A 19,111-nucleotide genomic window follows, 5' to 3' on the forward strand; every position below is an offset into this window, starting at 1 on the left:
TAGCTGAGGAGCCCCCATGGAACTGGACCAGGTCCTCTGGATAAGTGAGACAGTTGATAAGCTTGAACTGTTTAGGAGGCCCCCAGGCATTGGAACCAGGACCTGTTCTTGGTGCATGAGCTGGCTTTTTGGAACCTAGGGCCTATGCTGAGACATTTTTCTCACCCTTGGTGCAGGTAGGAGGGGACTGGACCTACCTCAACTAAATCTACCAGGCTGGGCTGACTCCCCAGGGGAGACCTTGCCTTGGAGGAGGTGGGAATGGGGGGGTGGGAGGAGGGAGGACAGGGGAATCCGTGGCTGATATGTAAAATTAAATTAATTATAAAATAAAAATATTTATAAAAAATTCAAAAACTGTGGTTGGCTTGGAAGACAGAGAGTAACTGACAGTTTTTAACACAATTCATTTGGCCAGAGAAGGTGCAATTGGCTCCCAATACTTACAAAGCTGTGAGTGCAGGTGTGTGAGAGCGAGAGCTGCAGCTTCTTTCAGTACAGTCCACTTTGCCGTATTTTCTATTATAATATGCACATGGCCACCCTTTCCTGACTTCTACTCTTCCATCTCTAGCTATGCTTTCTCTTTCACCAAGTGTTGGACACCAAACCTGGTGCACATATCTTCAACACAAATGTGGGGAGAAAAAAATATTAGCATTATGGGGAAATAGATCCATTTAGTAATAAGGTGTGAGATGAATTGACGATCATACATTGAAATACTAAAATTGATGACAAAAGTTTTACAGCTTAGATGACATTTATTTCTTCACTCCCAGAAGGTTTTGATATAGTCTTAACATTTGGCTTGTTGTCATTTTGCTTTTAAAAGGAATGAGTTCTTTGTAGGTCCTGCATGCCCTTTACTCTGGTGAGTGAATTAGACAGCAAGCACAGGTGAGAAGACAGGTTAGGGGGAAATCAACCACTTCATCCTCATCTGGCTCCATTATCTGGGATCTGTGGTTTTTGGTTAGATATGCATGTTAGTCTGAATCTTCAGATTGAGGTTGATCTCTCTGACAACATGAGGAAGAAGTAGCATTCAGATCTTTGGATGAATTTGAACGGGGTGATGTACTGTTCTGCACCTCTTGCTCTGAAGCTATATTGGATAAACAGGTTACATATGTGTATGGAACCAGGCTCTGACAAGAAGCAGGATAATTATCTGGCCTCATGTCTTCTGACTGCTCATCTTTTGGTTTCTGGCATGTATCTTCTGTGTCTCCAGGTTCTCTGTCTCTTGTTTGTACATCATCTGCATACGTATCTCCTCTTACAACACTAGCTTCAGAGTCTTGTTGGTCGTTACCTTGACACAGACCTACTTGAAATATAAAGTTACGCAATTGATGATCTTGGGTGTATCGGACTATGGTGCTGCGGGGTTGGATTTCTTGGTATAGTGCCCTTTGCCTTAAGGATTCTCTCTCTAATAGCTCTTGGGATTCCCAGTCTAGGGAAGGATGTATTTCGAACTGCCATTCTTGTGCTTTCCAATCTTTGTTTCTCCAGCCTTGACTTCTCCAGTCTTGGGATCCCAGGCTAGCAGGCTGCCAGGATGAAGTTGACCAGTATGAACATGACTTTTCTGTGAACTGAAAGCTTTGGGAGTCCCAGTCCTCACACGACTGCATTGGGACTCTCCTTACTAGCACTTGTTGTCTTTGTTGCCAGTTTGAGGACTGGCTCTTTGGGGCTTTCTGCTCTTGGGGCTGCTGGTCTTCAGCTTGTTGAACTTGAGCTTGTTCTTCTGGAGGTTGCTCTTTATTAGACTCCTGATCTTCTTCCTCTTTGTTACTAAGCTGTTCTTCTGGGTATAGTTCCTCTACAGATTTTTGGTCTTTGCTTTGCTGATCTTGGGATTCTTGTACTGGGACCTCCTCCTCATCTGCCTGCTGCTGACCAGCTTGCTCTAGGAATTGCTCTGAGGTTTGAGTACATGCATCTTGTTTCTCTGAGGTGTGCTTCTTTGGGGATAGCCAGGCTTTGATTTGCTGATCTATGGATTTCCGTCTTGAAGTTTTCCTTTGTAAGTCTACAGAATGTCTCCTTGGGGGTTTGTCACCTTTGATTTGCAGATCCAGGGAATGTCTCTTGGGATAGACTTTTTCATGTGTGCCTTTCAAGGATAAGGAAAGTCTTCTTGGGGTTTTCTTGCCTGTATCAGACTTCCATTCTTGAGTCAACTCCATTACTTCTGTTCGAATGTCCCTATAAATTATTTCTGGATATGGCTGGCTTTGAACTTGAGTGTTTGATACTTGAAGATCTGAGAATGACATGTCATGGGGTGCTGAATCCTGGGTTTGTGTGCTCTGGGATAGTTTGTCTTGAGACAGTAGATCTTGGTATTTCATATCCTGGGATGTAGTATCTTGAGAGGGAATCTCTTGTGATGGAGTCTCTACAGCTTGAGTGTCTTGGGATGGTATGTCTAGAGTTAGTGTATCTTGGTATGGAGTTTCTTGAGATGAGGTCTTTTGAGATAGAATATCTTGGTATGGAGTTTCTTGGGATGGAGTCTTTTGGGATGGGATATCTTGGTTTGGGGTTGCTTGGGATGGAGTCTTTTGGGATGGGATATCTTGGTATGCTTCGGATGGAGTCTTTTGGGATAGGCTATCTTGGTATGGGGTTCCTTGGGATGGAGTCTTTTGGGATGGGATATCTTGGTATGCTTCGGATGGAGTCTTTTGGGATAGGGTATCTTGGTATGGAGTTCCTTGGGATGGAGTCTTTTGGGATGGGATATCTTGGTATGCTTCGGATGGAGTCTTTTGGGATAGGCTATCTTGGTATGGAGTTCCTTGGGATGGAGTCTTTTGGGATGGGATATCTTGGTATGCTTCAGATGGAGTCTTTTGGGATGGGATGTCTTGGTATAGGGTTGCTTGGGATGGAGTCTTTTGGGATGGGATATCTTGGTATGCTTCAGATGGAGTCTTTTGGGATAGGATATCTTGGTATGTTTCAGATGGAGTCTTTTGGGATAGGATATCTTGGTATGCTTCAGATGGAGTCTTTTGGGATAGGATATCTTGGTATGGGGTTCCTTGGGATGGAGTCTTTTGGGATGGGATATCTTGGTATGCTTCAGATGGAGTCTTTTGGGATAGGATATCTTGGTATGCTTCAGATGGAGTCTTTTGGGATAGGATATCTTGGTATGCTTCAGATGGAGTCTTTTGGGATAGGATATCTTGGTATGGGGTTCCTTGGGATGGAGTCTTTTGGGATGAAGTATCTTGGAATGACATGTCTTTAGTTAGTATATCTTGGAATGACAGCTCTTGGTATGGAGTCCCTAGGGATAGAGTCTCTTGGAATGGTAGGTCTTGAGTTAGCGTATCTTGGAATTGTATGTCTTGAGATGGCATGTCTTCAAAAGGCAAGTCTTCAGATGTCAGATCATAAGAAAAACGGGATGATGGGGGTTTAGAGCGTAAAACTTGTGTTGACAGACCTGCCATTAATGTTTGGGATGATAAAGTGTCAGGTAACAAAGGGAGGAAATCATGTGAGGATGGAGTTTTAAGAGTTGCAAGTGACACATTTTGGTTGTCAAGCAATTTGGGTTGCAGATCAGAGGTTTGAGGTGTAACAGCTTCTAGGTCCTCATCTTTCAGGTTATTGCTTCTAGACTCTTTTGGAGAAGGAATATTTTCTGAAGACTTTGGTGTTAATGGGGGAGGTAAAGCATTCATTTTAGTATTTTCTTCTTGTGGGAGTTGAGTAATAGTCTCTTGTTCATCTGGAACACGCATAGAAGATGTACCCTTATCACTTTTCTGTGGGATATTTTTGGGAGCTGTGGGAGCTGAAGGATTTCTTGAGACTCTTAACTTGAAGAAAGCATAACCCCCTAAGAAAATGGTTTTTATGTTTGAAGCTGTATTACCACTGGGAGATTTTCCTTGAAACTCAAATTGTAATTGATTATTTTCTTCTGGCACAGGCTGTTCAGTATTTTGAGGAACTTCTGAAGGAAAAAAGAATACAGCCTATAATACCAAGGGGAAAGCAGAGTGTTAATAGGCCAGAATTGTATTTATGTCATATCCTTACTGTATTCTCATATTATCTTTCCTCTGTCATGTGTACATGAGAAAGGAGATGAAGCTCTCTAGCCTTTCCTGTCTGTTCATCAGATTTGGGTGATGTCACTATCCTTATATCCTAGAAACTAAACAAAGGGATTTTTATCAAACTTGCCTCAGGATTTTTTCTATACTGAATAATACTAAGTTTTCTAAGACATTTAAAGTATCCAGTTAATATTCACACACAAAAGCCTACTATATGATTTGTTAATTACTTAAACTATCAAAGACAATCAGAATTTACCCTTAAAGTGATAACAATTATAACCAGACTAACATATGAGTAGATAATGATAAAAATCACCCAGCACTATGCCTATTATTGAAATAGTTACTAGGTTCAGAGGAAGAAGCTAATTTACAGTATCATTTAAAAGAATAATATATTCAAGAAAAATGCCTACCCAAGGAGATGAAAGACTTCTATGCTGAAACCTCCAAAATACTTCTGAAAGTATTTGTAAGAAGAACTAGACAAATGGAGGTCTTCTCCGTTTGTTTATAACAAGGTTTAAACTTGTTTAAAAAAAATCTATGCTATGCAAAAAATATACAGATTCAATTCTATCCATGTCAAAATATAAATAAGCTCATTCTCAGCATAAAACACATTTCAGATTTATATGGAATCTTAAGGGATCCAGAATAGCAAAACCATTTAAACAGAAGAAAAATATTTGGAGAAATAATAGTTGTCAATTTTGCGACTTCCATAAAGTTATGGTAAGATGGATAGGTAGATACAATAAAGAACCCAGAAGCAAACGTAACATAAATAGTTCATTGAGTTTCAGCAGTGATGCCAGGATCATTCTATGGGAGAGGACAGTCTTTTTAACAATCAGCACTAGGAAAACTGGATAGCCACATGCAAAGAATGAATTCAACACTTACCCAGTACCATAGATAAACTTAAAAGCACAAAATGTACACTTTGGTGGGCCCCATTTTCTTTAATCCCTTTGTCCTGGGATGGTGCTGCCCACATTCAGGACAGATTTTACTTACCCTTTCCTTTCTGAAAATAGCCTCAAAGACAAGCCCATAGGACTAAAGTCATGTAGGCTTTTTGTAATCCAATCAAGATGGACACCAAGATTAACTGTCACAGTTGGATCTGGTGACAATTTTATGGGTAAGACAACACAAGATGGATAGGGAGATGGCTCATTTGGTAAAGTACCTGCTGCCCAGGCAGAAGGACCTGAGTTCAGATGGCCAGAAACCATGTAAAAAGCAAAGCATGACACCATGTTCTTGTTACCTTAGCCTTGGGAGCATGGAGATGAGCTAGGCAGATCCATGAACCCCAGGTTCGGTGAGAGTTCCAGTTTCAAAAACAAACATAGACTCATCCAATTGCTGACCATGGGTACATACAGTGTGCATGAATGCACATGTACACACCACATATACAATATCACAATATACTCAAGTATGTAATAATGAAAGAAATAAAAGAATACATAAATCAGATTTGATCAATATATGGCTTCTGTGTATTGAAGATACTGTCCAGGATGGAAAAAAATAATAACTATCTGAAGGGACAGAATGGGATGAAATAGTTATAGACAATATGTCTAATAAGAAATTACCAAACTGTACATATGGAAACACTACAATCCAACAACAACAACAACAACAACAACAACAACAACAACAAAATGAACAGCCTAATTAAGAAGTGAGCATGGGCCAGTTGTGGTGGCGTACGCTGGTAGGATTTGCTGAAGGAGGTGGAGGCAGGAGGATCACGAGTTGGAGGCCAGCCTGGGCTACACATTTTAAGGTGGTACACACCTTTAATCCCAGCACTCGGGAGGCAGAGGCAGATGGATCTTTGTGAGTTCGAGGCCAGCCTGGTCTACAAAGCAAGACCTAGGAAAGGTGCAAAGCTACACAAAGAAACCCTGTCTCAACTCCCCCCGCCCCAAAGTGAGCATGGGCCTGTAAAAGCTCTTGTTCAAAGAAGATCTGTTCCTGCTAATAGGTGCATGACTAACCCTCAGGAACATCCTATTAACCTTTGGGATGGTGGGATTGAACTGTATCTTGATTGTGATGATCTTTAAATAGATGTGTGTCATTTGTCAAAAATTATTGCACAGTATGCTTAGAATTGGTGCACTGGATTGTTTGAAGTTAAAAGCAATCGAGGATGTAAGCAAACACTCTACCAAGCACAATCCAGACTGCTGTTGTAACTCAGAAAGCAAGGCCAGGAGCTGTACCACACAAGTCAGAATCCTGTGTTCTGTCATACTGGCGATGTTAATTAACCTCTCTGTTAAGCTTTAGTTCATTTTGATGTATAATGAAGGTGTTGATATAATATTAACATAATTATTAAGTTGCCACTAAGCAATTATAATGATGTTTGACATTATAAACAATCAGTAGGGCTATAAACTCCCAATGTCGCAGTACTATGGGATTTCCACAAAGTCCCATATTTCCCATTTTTTCCCCAGGAAGATAAAGAATTATATATTAACAGAGATGACTGAGGACAGTAGATAGGACAAGAAAGGAAAGTAAGTTACCTGAAAGAGTAGAGTGAGCATCAGTCTTAAGCTCAAACCCCTCTGACCTTTCTAATTTAGGAGTTTCAGTGTGGTATCTGAGCATACTGCTTCTGCACTGTAATAGAGGTCAATGTTGGGTTTGGGTGATGTTCTCAGTGTGGATGCAGTAGTACCAACCTCTGTGCTATTTGTACCCTTAGAGGGAGTGTGGGAGGAGACATGAAAATCAGGATCGCTGGAAGCTCATCGGCAAGCTAGCCTGGAGTATGCAGTAGTGAACAGCAGGTGAGACATTTTCTCGAAACAACATAGAAGGTGAGGACCAACTCCTGAGGTTGTCCTCTGATCTCCACACTCACACTGTGGCATAAGAGTACTTGCTTCCTCACACACAGGAACATGTACAAACACACACACACATGCACACACATGCACGCACGCACGCACGCATGTACACACGCATGTACACACACGCGCATATATTCAGTTCTCATGACAACCTTGGGCGCACCTCTCTTGAACTGGTCCAGCACTTGCTTCTTAAGGATGCAATAGTCACAGAGATGCTGAACTCTGCTATGGTGATGATTAATAAGACTGACAGAATTCCCTGCAAATAAGGAAGAGAAAGAAATCATATTTAGGACAAAAGCAGCATCACTTTAAAAACAGAAGCCCAGAACACTTTACACATGATGACCAAGTTTGGGAAAACTCATGTTCATGCTGTTCTGTAGCTATTAAATATTGCATAATTTTAATGTCTTTCTGGTAAGGAGTGGGCTAAGACAGTCTCTAGAGTGACACCAGGAGAGGGACAGTAGAGAGAAAGAGCATTCCTATAAATAGCTGCCATTTCATTAAAATAATTTGTTTCAGTGTGGGAATATAGTACCCCAACACCTGCTTTTTCTTCCCTGAGGAAGCTGCTAATGCATATTTTTTGAAGTGAAAGTTTCAGCTATGTATCCACCTCTGTGCCAAATAAATCTGCAAGATGGATCTAGTACCCAGATCAGCTTTTGCCGACACTACTTCAGGTAATGTTTTCATTGAGAAGTGAGATGGTGCAGTGTGGTATTCAAAAAGGCTTCAATACCAGAGGCAACACAAGTTGGGCACAGCTGGGCCTAGGGTCACGCTTACACTAGGAGAGTGACTACAGCTCTCTGCACCTCAGTTTCCTTTGAGCACATGCAGGAGCTTAGGTAACGGCCGTGTTGCTGAAGCTGAAGGGTGTGCACATTTTGCTGTGTGAAGCTCCCCTGTCTGTCCTCCCCACTGTCCTCCCCACTGTCTGTCCTACCACTGTCTGTCTGTCCTCCCACTGTCTGTCCTCCCCACTGTCTGTCCTCCCCACTGTCCTCCCCACTGTCTGTCCTCCCACTGTCTGTCCTCCCACTGTCTGTCCTCCCCACTGTCTGTCCTCCCACTGTCTGTCCTCCCCACTGTCTGTCCTCCCCACTGTCTGTCCTCCCCACTGTCTGTCCTCCCACTGTCTGTCCTCCCACTGTCTGTCCTCCCACTGTCTGTCCTCCCCACTGTCTGTCCTCCCCACTGTCCTCCCCACTGTCTGTCCTCCCACTGTCTGTCCTCCCCACTGTCTGTCCTCCCCACTGTCTGTCCTCCCACTGTCTGTCCTCCCCACTGTCCTCCCCACTGTCTGTCCTCCCACTGTCTGTCCTCCCACTGTCTGTCCTCCCCACTGTCTATCCTCCCCACTGTCTGTCCTCCCCACTGTCTGTCCTCCCACTGTCTGTCCTCCCCACTGTCTGTCCTCCCCACTGTCTATCCTCCCCACTGTCTGTCCTCCCCACTGTCCTCACCACTGTCCTCCCCACTGTCTGTCCTCCCCACTGTCTGTCCTCCCACTGTCTATCCTCCCCACTCTCTGTCCTCCCACTGTCTGTCCTCCCCACTGTCTATCCACCCCACTGTCTATCCTCCCCACTGTCTGTCCTCCCCACTGCCTGTCCTCCCTACTGTCTATCCTCCCCGCTGTCTGTCCTCCCCACTGTCTGTCCTCCCCACTGCCTGTCCTCCCTACTGTCTGTCCTCCCCGCTGTCTGTCCTCCCACCGCCTGTCCTCCACACTGCCTGTCCTCCAGCAGGAGGGAATTGGCCCCAGCCCTTGCAAACCTTCCATCCTATGCACTTGGATCAAGTAGGACAGGATTTCATCCTTTGTAATTGTTTTCCGACTGTCCTTAGGAATTCAAGTCTAATTCTGGAATTTATCTCAGCACACACAAAGAGGTCCTTTAGTCCACTTCAACAGGTGGTTACAGGGATTAAATCATGGGAGATAATTTCCCATGAGTCTACTTCATTTTTGTCCTTACTAGTTCAAATTTTCAAAATCTGGGGCTGCAGGCTTCCAGATGTTGCTATCAGAAGCAGACTAAAAGCCCAGAGTTTGCTTTGGGAGCAGAGGAAAAGGCTCATGGGAGTCTTTGACATGACTGAAAATGGTGTCAGGGCTGGTATGGTGATAGCTCTTGCTATTAAGCCTGACACCCTGAGGTTGAGCTTCAGGATCCACATGTTGGAAAGAGAAAAAGAACTCCTGCAAGTTGTTCTCTGATGTCCACATAGAAGCTGTGGCATTGCATACTACACACACTTCAAATAAGTAAGTGTAAAAAATAATTAAAATAATTATAATGTCATGTATTACTTATACAATAGACTCTTAAAACCTTAACTATCATTAGGGACTGGAGATAGCTCAGAAATTTTGGGCATTGGCTTTCTCCTGGAGGAGCTGTGTTCAGTTCCCAGAACCCACACTGCAGCTCATAAACATCTGTAATTCTAGTTCCACAGCATCCATTGACATCTATTGACCTCAGAGAACACTAGGCATGTATGTGGTGCACAGTCCCACATTCAGGCAAGATACCTACACATGTTAAAAAAGTAAAATAAAAACATCATGTATAATTATATTTCCTGGTAAATTTACCATACTGAGTAAAAATTATATAATTATATAAAATGGCTTGTATATAAAAAAAGATTGAAACACCTCACTGAAGTACTTTCTTCCACTGTATTTTGTTTCATATCAATAGAGTAATTTTTTTGATTAGTAAAAAGGTAAAATTTAATACAATTGAAGTAATAACAGTTGTAATAGCTAAAACTATTGAGTATTTATACTTTTCCAGGTGTTATTTGAAGTAATCCTTACCACAGGTCAGTGAGGCAGCTATTATATTACTATATCAAGTTTTTTCAAGAGGAAAAACCAAGATGCAGAGACACTACAATGTTATGCCAAAGTCACAAGCTCCCAGGAGCTAAAAGTAGGATTAAAAATCAGAGTCTAGGGTTCCAGAACCACCTGTAGTGAGGTCAGGGGTAAAAATCAATTCATCATTGTGTCATGGACACAGCCTGGCTAAGGTTACTCAGCCTCTTCATCCAGAATCAGGTCACTCACAAGGAGAAGTGTTCTGCCTACAACACACGTTCCTTCGAGGGAGGGCGCCTGACAGAATTTGTGCTGCTGTGTGAAGCTGATGAAGATCAAGGCCATCCCAGCTAACGCAACCAGTGAGCTGAAGATATTCATGGTCATGATTCCTTGTCCCTGGAGAATAGATTTAAAACATGGGAAAGTAAATAAAAACTAAAGGTAAAGATACCTTGCTGGAAATTCTCAGAACTTCTCTAGTTCTAGAGGTCTCACCAGATCCATGTGATTGGAAGGCTTGATAAGTTCAGTTCTGACTGGTCAAAGTCAGGAGGCAAAGCCCACTGTAGAATGGGCCAACAACACTGTGTGGTTAATGCTCCTGAAAATGTCCATCTCATCTCAGCACAAACCATCTTTTATACCCTGAAAGGACATGGTGCCTTGGAAAGCATCACAACATGGAAATCAGACTTGATTGTGAGTCCTGCTTTCATTAGGACTTATACCAACTATTTAATCTGTCTGAGCCTCAATTTCTACCTTTAAAAAGGAGAATGCCTTTAGTGTAGTGTTCATTTATTTTCTAAAAATTTCGTGTATACTAAATATGTGTCATTACCACATTAAGCCCCGAATGTACAGACTCATGTGGGAACTGACGGCTCACCATCTGGCTCCCTTATATTCCCCAGGAAGAGTCAAATGATGACTGACAAAACCAGATGGTTAAAGATGGTAAAATTTGGACTAGTGCTTAAAGTTGCCCTGTTTTGATCTTAGTGCTCCAACATGGGAGGCATAAAAAACTGACCTGCTTAATTCCTTTTAATTTTTAAAATGATTTTATTTCTTTTTTGAGAATTTCATATGTGAGTATTGTGTTTACATCATCCCCCCACTCCAACTCCAACATCTCCCATGTTCTGTCCCTTCACTCCTCAACTATTCACTCCTTACTATTTCATGATTATTTTTTACATATATGTACATATAAATTTATAATACAACCTACAGAGTTAATTTAGTGTTGTTCATTTGTATGTTTGTTTAGGGCTGAACACTTATAGGAACTGTCAGCATTTATCTCCAGAGGAGCAGATGGAGCATTCATCCCTCTCCCTAGGATTTCACTAGAGTTTGTAACTATCCCCAAGGAAACTGACAGAGAGCCATGAAAATGGATTCGGTGACTTTGAGAAGAAGCCCACAACTCTAGGGTTTTCTGCAATTATTAGATGAGAATAGGAACATTAAAATATCACCATGTCTTTTGTAAGTAATATTTTAATTCTCAAAGTAGCTCTTAGGTAATCTTCCTTCAAGTTGACAGAGCAAGGAGAGCCAAGCAGCTCTGACTCAATCCTACAACTGTGTGGCATCAGTGCCACACTTTTTGTCTGGTCCTTGGGCAGGCCTCTCTGTTGGCATTGGAGGTGGGGCTGGAGATAGAAAGTGAGGCTGACAGGGTTCTGGGATAAATTTTGGTTGAGGTATGGCTTCTCAACTTGGAGACTGTAGATGTTTTGGTCCAATAATTTTTCTATTGTTAGGAGGCCTTTCCTTGCTTCCATTGTTTTCAAGGGTGTTTAGAGGGGACTGGAGAGATGGCCCAGTAGTTAAGAGCACTGGCTGTTCTTTCAGAGGACCCAGGTTCAGTTCCACATAGTGGCTTACAAATATCTGTAACTCCAGTTTCAGGGGATCTGACACCCTCTTCTGGACTCTGTGGGCACCAGGTAAAACACTCCTACACATAAAATAAAAACAATAAACCTAAAAAGAAAAAGGATGCTTGGAGACAACCCTGGCTCTTACCCTCTACCTGTCGATAGTATACACTACCCAGTTATGACAATCAAAAAATATCTTTGGTTATTGTGAACTATTCCCCGTGGAAAGAGAAGAAGCAAAAATCCACTCCCAATTGAGAATCATTTAATTACAGCAATATAGGATGGTTCCCAAGAATAACTTCCAGTTTACTTGATTAGAGAAGTGGGAGAAAGGGAGAGAATGCAGGGATAAATCATCCACAAATGGGTTTGAACCACAAACTTGATGCATAAAGATCTTCCAGAGAAACCCTGAAGCTTAAGGGCAAAGATGCTACAAAGAAAAGAGATTTGAAATCAGGTAGAAGTCATAAAAACTACTTGCCAGAATTTGTTTTGATTTATCATCGAACACTGAGATGAATCCTGTCAGGAAAAACTGTCCAGAAGACAAGAGGCAATGGTTAACAGGTGATACATCTAAATGGTCTACAACACAGTCTCCTTTGGATTTTCAAGCTCCCCCCCACCCCCCCCACCCCCGCCGGCATCTAGTCTTTCTAACCTGAGTGTTAATAGAAAGGTACTTGTTTTAATTACATCTGTAGGAGTTGGTGTCAGCACTTGGGGACATTTGGGTCTTAGACTCTAAAATCCCTCTGCTGCAGTACAGACATTGGGAAGCTACTGTTGGCATCTTCCTCTGCTCCACCTGGCCCATCCACCTCCAGTCCCTGTCAAAGCCTTTCTCTTAGTGCCACACAGTCTCACCTTCCTTCTCTGGGTAATTGCAACTTCTTTCCAATTGATTTTCCCAGGATAGCTGTCATCTTTGAATTTATTTCCCACTCAAAAACCCATAATGTACTCTAATGAGAACACATTATGAAATTTATTGTCATAGAGCTTAATCCAATTCACATTAGACTTTATAGCAATTTCTGTCAAGTTCTTAGTAAGTGGTACTCACAATAAATGCTCCCCAGAATGGATATCCTGTGAGGATCACGAGAGGAAATTTTTTGGAGAAAAAGATGAAATTAAATGCTAATATAATCCCAAGGCCCACAATGATCAGAGAAAGAAGAATCTGGATAGCCTGGAAGGAGAAAAATGAACATGAGATAACAAGAGCCCAGGCCTGTGGGCTGCCCCAGACACACTTGTGGCTGCCCACTACCCCAATATAAACATCTCCAATCATGCTGAGTCCCTCCAAATTTTAATTCTTCACTCTTGTTCTTTACTATTTCTCAGAGTCACTGGTATATCTTGTAGCAGACGTATTTGAATTCACGTGTGACTGAACCTAGACTGCAAACTTTGTAGTGATTGGCCCCACAAACTGCTTCCTTGCACCCCTCCCTCCTCCCTGGCACTGAACTCTTAGGATCATCCTCACAATTAGCCTCCACATTGTCCGTGTTAAGTGCAGTCATTCCTTGGTTTGCATGGGAAAGTGTGTGGGAGGCTTGGTTCCAGGACCCAAATCTGAGGATGCTTAAGTCTCTTATGTCATAATATTTGTAGGTAATCTGCACATATCCTCTTCTTTGTACATTTTTCCTCAGACAGGATCTCCTGCATCCCAAACTGTTCTCAAACTCATTATGGAGCACAGGATGATTGTAATCACCTTCTCTTGTGCCTCCCCCTCTCAAAGCTGGGATGACAGGCTTGTGGCACCACACCCCTCTCCTTCTGTACACTTTAAATGGTCTCCTAGGATGGTAGTATGCGATGTACCATACATACAAACACCAGAAACTTTTAAGCATCACCTGCCTAGGAGTGAACAAAATACTTAATAGAATGTAAAAGCAGGAAGTAGCTTTTTATTGTACTGTCTGTGGCATCGGTACAAGAACACTAGCTGTACTTGTTCAGTACAGGAGTAACTAAAAAATATTTTCATTCCATGTTGTTTGAGCCTGTGGTTATGCATCCTTTAGACCTATACTCCACTGATGGACTTTGACCTCACCTTCACTGGCTTCTTAGTTCCATGAGAGGCACTGCCATACCCTCGGGTCACTTCCTCAAGAAGATATTTGGAAAAATTACATAGTTTCCTACTTCCCCTGGGTTGGAAATCAAAGATCAGAACTAGCTCCCCATGAAATAGCCATGGGACCTCCCTGGGGTTAGGTGAGTTAGTAGACTAGTTAATTCCAAGAGTTACTTAATCCATCACCTCAGAAACATTTCTTCATTGACTGCTGAGAGTTAATGTATAACACAGACCCAAGGCAAACTGTGCATTGCACTTCTAAAGAGATCTTCTCTCTCTCTCTCTCTCTCTCTCTCTCTCTCTCTCTCTCTCTCTCTCTCTCTCTCTCTCTCTCAATTCTCTCAAAATTCAGGGAACTAGCATGTGATGACTCTTCTCTGAAGGATCCATTTTTTCACAAGCAATTGTCTTAGATGTGCTGCCTTTTAAAAATATTTCATATGTGTATACAATGTATTTATCATATTAGCCCTCTTATCCCCCTTCCATCCTCCTCCCATGCTGACCCTTTCTTCTTTCCAACTAGTCCTTAATTTTCAGGTCTTTTTTTTGATGACTTGCTGACTTTAATTAGAGTTGCTTATATAAGCAGGGCTATGGGGTTATTTTTTGGAGCATGAGCAAAACTTATCAGTAGTTACATTTTTGAAGAAAATTACTGATTCCTTTGCTGCCCCCCAGCAACCATTAGTTGTCAATAGCTCCTCTGGGAAGGGTGGAGACTAGTGAGCTTCCTCGACTGTAAAAGGATACATTGCAGATGAAATGCCAGGAAGGAAGGGAGATCAACTCCTTCCCTGAATATTATTGCACAGAACTACCTCTGTAGAAAAAAATGGAGATGCGGTCCCTTTCCTCCCTTCTGGGATGATCCATGATAAGGCAAAACTCACCCCCAAAACTTTTGGCTCCCCCTTCAGGAAATCCAGCAGAGAGTTATGAGGTCTGTAGGGAAAGGCAGTCAAGACAGTTTCATCTGGATCTATAGTGATGACATGGGTCCTTCTTTTCTCCTCAGATGGTGACGCCATGATTCAGTGGCAGAGCTGTTAGGGGAAGGAGTGAAAGGATATTGTAGCCATAATCATGATGTATTTCCCCCCTAGGGCCACATGGAGTCCTCCGCAGTGAGCCCGTAGCAATTACATAGTACTAGAACCACAGAATCCCAGTCATTGAGTCATAAGAATCTGAGAATTCTAGAGTGTACCAGCCCTCTCGATTCTCACAGAGGAAACCTGGAAAAGTTACTATTATCAGCTTGCTTAAAAAGCATGTAGTAAACACAAAATTTGATAGATGGTACCCACAAAACAAGTGCCTGTATCTGTATTAATATATATACACACACGCATACATATACACATATACACATATACATACATACGTGCATGCATATATTTCACAATTATGCTCTGGTCTCTACCAAGTACTAATTATAATTATACATGGTTTAGAACTTTGTTTTTCCAGACCAATCTTTTAAATTTATGTATTTGTTATGATTTCAACTGCTAAGTCACTGAGGTGAGCCGTTTAATAAGGCCAGACAGATCATGCAAGAATCCTCTCAGCTATTTCCTGGCTCACAGCAGTCACAAACGCCAGGGTTTCTTAACTCTCGCATGCTGTTGTTTGGACCTACTCCAGCTCTTGAACTTCCATGGGCTTGCTGAGGAAACATGAAGGAACTAAGCCTTTGGCACATCTGCTATGTCCCAGGGACTGTGTCAGGTGCTTCGCTTCCGTGTGCACCGCAGTGGCACATCTGCCCGTGAACAGTGCTCAACCCGAGAAGCGGAAAGGCCCAAGTGCCAGAGGATAAACACCGGGCATAGGTGGAGGAGGCTGTGCTTCTGTCTCCACAGCCTGTGTGTTTACTGTTCAGCCATACTTCCATCCTTTGGCAAACGGAATTTCCTTCTTTTAGGAAAAAATGTTCTTGTTTAACAACATCTCTTAATAGTATAAAAACAGTAACTTGTAATTATGTTTTCAAGATTTTTAAAGTATATTTAAAGCTTGCATATAATTACAGTGTTCAGGGTAATGTTTTAATATGCATATACACTGCGTAATGATTACCATAATGAAGGCAATTAATGTATCCATCACCTTACATTGTTATTGTTTTTCCTTCTTGTGGTGAGAAACTAAAGATCCACTCTCAGGGCTGAAGAGATGGCTCAGTGGTTAAGAGTTTGTGCAGAAGCTGAGGAAACAATCAGTTGAGTGAAGAGATACAGAGTTGGAGGGACTCTTGGCCAGCTACACATCTGACAGAGGATTAATATCCAGAACATGAAGATTTCAAAAGACAGATAGTCACGGAAACAAATGATCCAATTAAAAATGGGCAAGGTGATACTGCCACTGTGAAAACCCTGTGAGCCGTTCTTTGAGTTGTAAATAAGGGCAACCTTTCTGATGACTCGGCCATTTAGCAGCTGTTTGTTTTCTTAGAAAGCCAATAAAGAGGGTATTTGAAATAAAAAAAAAAAAAGTAGGCAAGGCATCTAAACAGAGAGGTCTCAACAGAAGAAATAAAAATGGCTAAGAAATAACTCAGAAAGTGTTCATCATTCTTAGCAATTAAGGAAATGAAAATTAAAACAACCTTAAGACTTCATCTTATTCCAATAAGAATGGCAATGATCAATAAAAACAATTGACAAGAAATGCTAGTGAGGTCATGGGGAAAGGGGAATCTTCAGTCACTGTTGGAAATGCAAACTGGTGCAGCCATTCTGGAAATCAGTATGGTGAATCCTCAATAAACAAAAAATAAATCTACCCTATTACCCAGTATACCAGTCCTTGACATATGCTCAAAGGAGCTGGCGTCCTGCTCCACTTATACTCAGCAGTGTGCACTGTTGTCCTATTCACAATCATCAAGAAGTGGAAACAACATGAATGTCCTTCAGCAGAAAAATGGATAACGAAAATGTGGTACATATACAAAATGAAATGCTATTTAGCCTTAAATAAATGAAAAAATGAAACTTGTAGGTAAATAGATGGACCTAGGAAAGATTATATCGAGTGAAGGAACTCAGACCCAGGAAGACAAATAATTTATGTATTCTCCCCTCAGGGATAGTGAGGTCAGGACATGAGACTAAAACTACTACCTCCACTTTGCTGGATCAGTGTACTTCCTAACCACACTGTAAATCTTACTCACAGGTAAGTGTAGCTATTACCTCTCACCAAAGGAGCTTCTCTTTACAGCAAGTGGAGACTGTCACAGAAAACCATAACCGGATACAATACAGAGATCAGTGGATTGTGGGAATCCCAGCTCCAGTGAATACATCTATACCACAGCTCCTGCATCTCTGGCTCAGGGAATGTCTTAGGAGTATAGGCAGAAAGACTGTAAGAGCCAGAATACCAGGATGTCTGCTTGAAACAGTCTTTGATAGAAATGGCTGCGTGAACAAGATCTGAAGAATGGCAGTATCAATAGACACGTCAGTGTGAGAGGGGGAAATCTCGTGTGGTTCTACCCCTAGACAGAGAACAACTGGCAACTAATGGCTGCTGGGATAGGAAGAGTTAGCCTCTCCTAGGGATGTGTCCCCTAACCGGTTGTCCAATACAAAGGGGTCAGCCCTGAAACCATATACACACAGCCATTTTTATTATGAATATATAATTATTATAATAATTATATTAATATATTTGTGCATATGTACTCTATGTACCAATGGTAATCAGGAAGGCAAAGGCTATCAATTTCGGAGGGCGGAAGCATGGAAAGAGGTCAAAGGAGGGGACTTGGGAGAGGGTAGAGGGAGGAAAGGAAGGAGAGAAGTGATGCCATTATATATTTTTAAAAAACTTTTTATTGATTCTTCCTGGATTTCACATCATGCATCCTGATCATACTCATCTTCCTGTCCTCTTGATTCTGCCCTCTGACCTTGCAATCTCACCCCTCCAAACTAAACAAAATTTAAAAGCGAAAGTCAAACAAACAAACAAACAAGATATTGGTGCGGAAGCTGTAGTGTATCACAGTGAGTCACACAGCGTACCCTTTAGTTCACAGGTCATTACTTGTACGTGTTCATTGCAATGAGTCATTGGTCTGGTTCGAGGCCTCTGGGTCCTGCTATACTATTGACACTGGACCCTCACTGGAACTCCTCTTGGATATCCTTTTGTTGTCCTGGATCATGGAGATCCTGCAACTTTGGATCTGCAGGTCTGGCCCCTTCAATCCTCTAGCAGTCCATAGATGAGGTGGATATTAGGATGGGCTAACTCACAATCCTGGTACTGGGCCTGGGTGGTAGCTGGATTGGTCATCCCACCAGCTTTCTCTCATTGTCGTCACCCATGCCATTATATATAAATGATGATGATGATGACAATGATGATGATAAAGGAGTGTGTATTGCTCTTTCAGAGGGCTAGAGTTCAGTTCCTAGCACTGATATCTGGTGGCTCATAACTGTAAGGGACATCTGACACATCTGGCCTCTGAGGCACATGCATTCACATACACATATGTACATACACCACACACACACACACACACACACACACACAGACACAGACACAGACACACACACACTAAAAAAAATGAATCCAAGAAAAAGAGACCAGCTCTGTTTACACTCTGCTTTCTGAGTTCTCTATAGATTGTAGTTGTCTTTTTTAAGAGTTCTCAGGCATGTAGGGAACCAATCTATGTACTGCTGCATTTCCATAGTACATAGTACAAACATAGTACATGTTTGGAAACCTTACGTATTTATTTCAGTTGCACTTTTCTTTGTGGGGAGCAATATTGGAAGCTCTCTTTCTTAGGCTAAAATATAACACGAATTCTAACAGGTCTTTTAATAAAAAAAAAAAAAAAGCAGAGCCAGATATTGGGGTAAATGCTGAAAGATCAGAGAGACAAAGGAACACGCCACTGCCACGTCTTACCTCTAGGACTCCTCAGCCTGAAAAACTTTTTAGCCAAAAGGCCTCTAGCTCAAACAGCTCTCAGCCAAAAAGCCTTAGTTCCTGTCTCCTCACTACCTTTCTCCACCCAGCATATCACTTCCTTCTTAGTGCTGGGATCAAAGGCCTGTGTGCTTCTCAAGCAAAGGCATGAGATCTCAAGTGCTGGGATTAAAGGCATGTGATTCCCAAGTACTGGGATTAAAGGTGTGTGCCACTACTGCCTGGCTCTGTTCCTCTCCCAGACGGAGTCAATCTCATGTAGTCCAGGGTGGCTTTGAACTCACAGAGATCCAAATAGATCTCTG

General features: G+C 42.0%; 1 protein-coding gene and 1 long non-coding RNA gene across 2 annotated transcripts in view; one reads left to right on the top strand and one right to left on the bottom strand.

Annotated features, from left to right (window-relative positions):
* LOC143270367 (uncharacterized) overlaps positions 1–19,111 on the top strand; it is a 31,182-nt gene that overhangs the window by 7,601 nt on the left and 4,470 nt on the right. Inside the window, exon 2 of the long non-coding RNA XR_013047534.1 lies at positions 6,838–6,922. This is a non-coding gene — a long non-coding RNA (uncharacterized LOC143270367). The remainder of the gene's footprint in view (positions 1–6,837; positions 6,923–19,111) is intronic.
* Ms4a14 (membrane spanning 4-domains A14) lies at positions 745–15,025 on the bottom strand. The gene is made up of 6 exons (XM_042261109.2): positions 14,735–15,025; positions 12,801–12,929; positions 12,216–12,269; positions 10,083–10,232; positions 7,149–7,247; positions 745–4,010 (listed from the first exon to the last, which is right to left on the bottom strand). Exons 1-6 carry the CDS (start codon positions 14,870–14,872, stop codon positions 990–992), a joined length of 3,591 nt encoding a protein of 1,196 aa, XP_042117043.1. The 5' UTR covers positions 14,873–15,025; the 3' UTR covers positions 745–989.

This window comes from Peromyscus maniculatus, chromosome 1 (assembly GCF_049852395.1).
Source record: "Peromyscus maniculatus bairdii isolate BWxNUB_F1_BW_parent chromosome 1, HU_Pman_BW_mat_3.1, whole genome shotgun sequence".
Classification (NCBI taxonomy): Eukaryota; Metazoa; Chordata; class Mammalia; order Rodentia; family Cricetidae; genus Peromyscus; species Peromyscus maniculatus.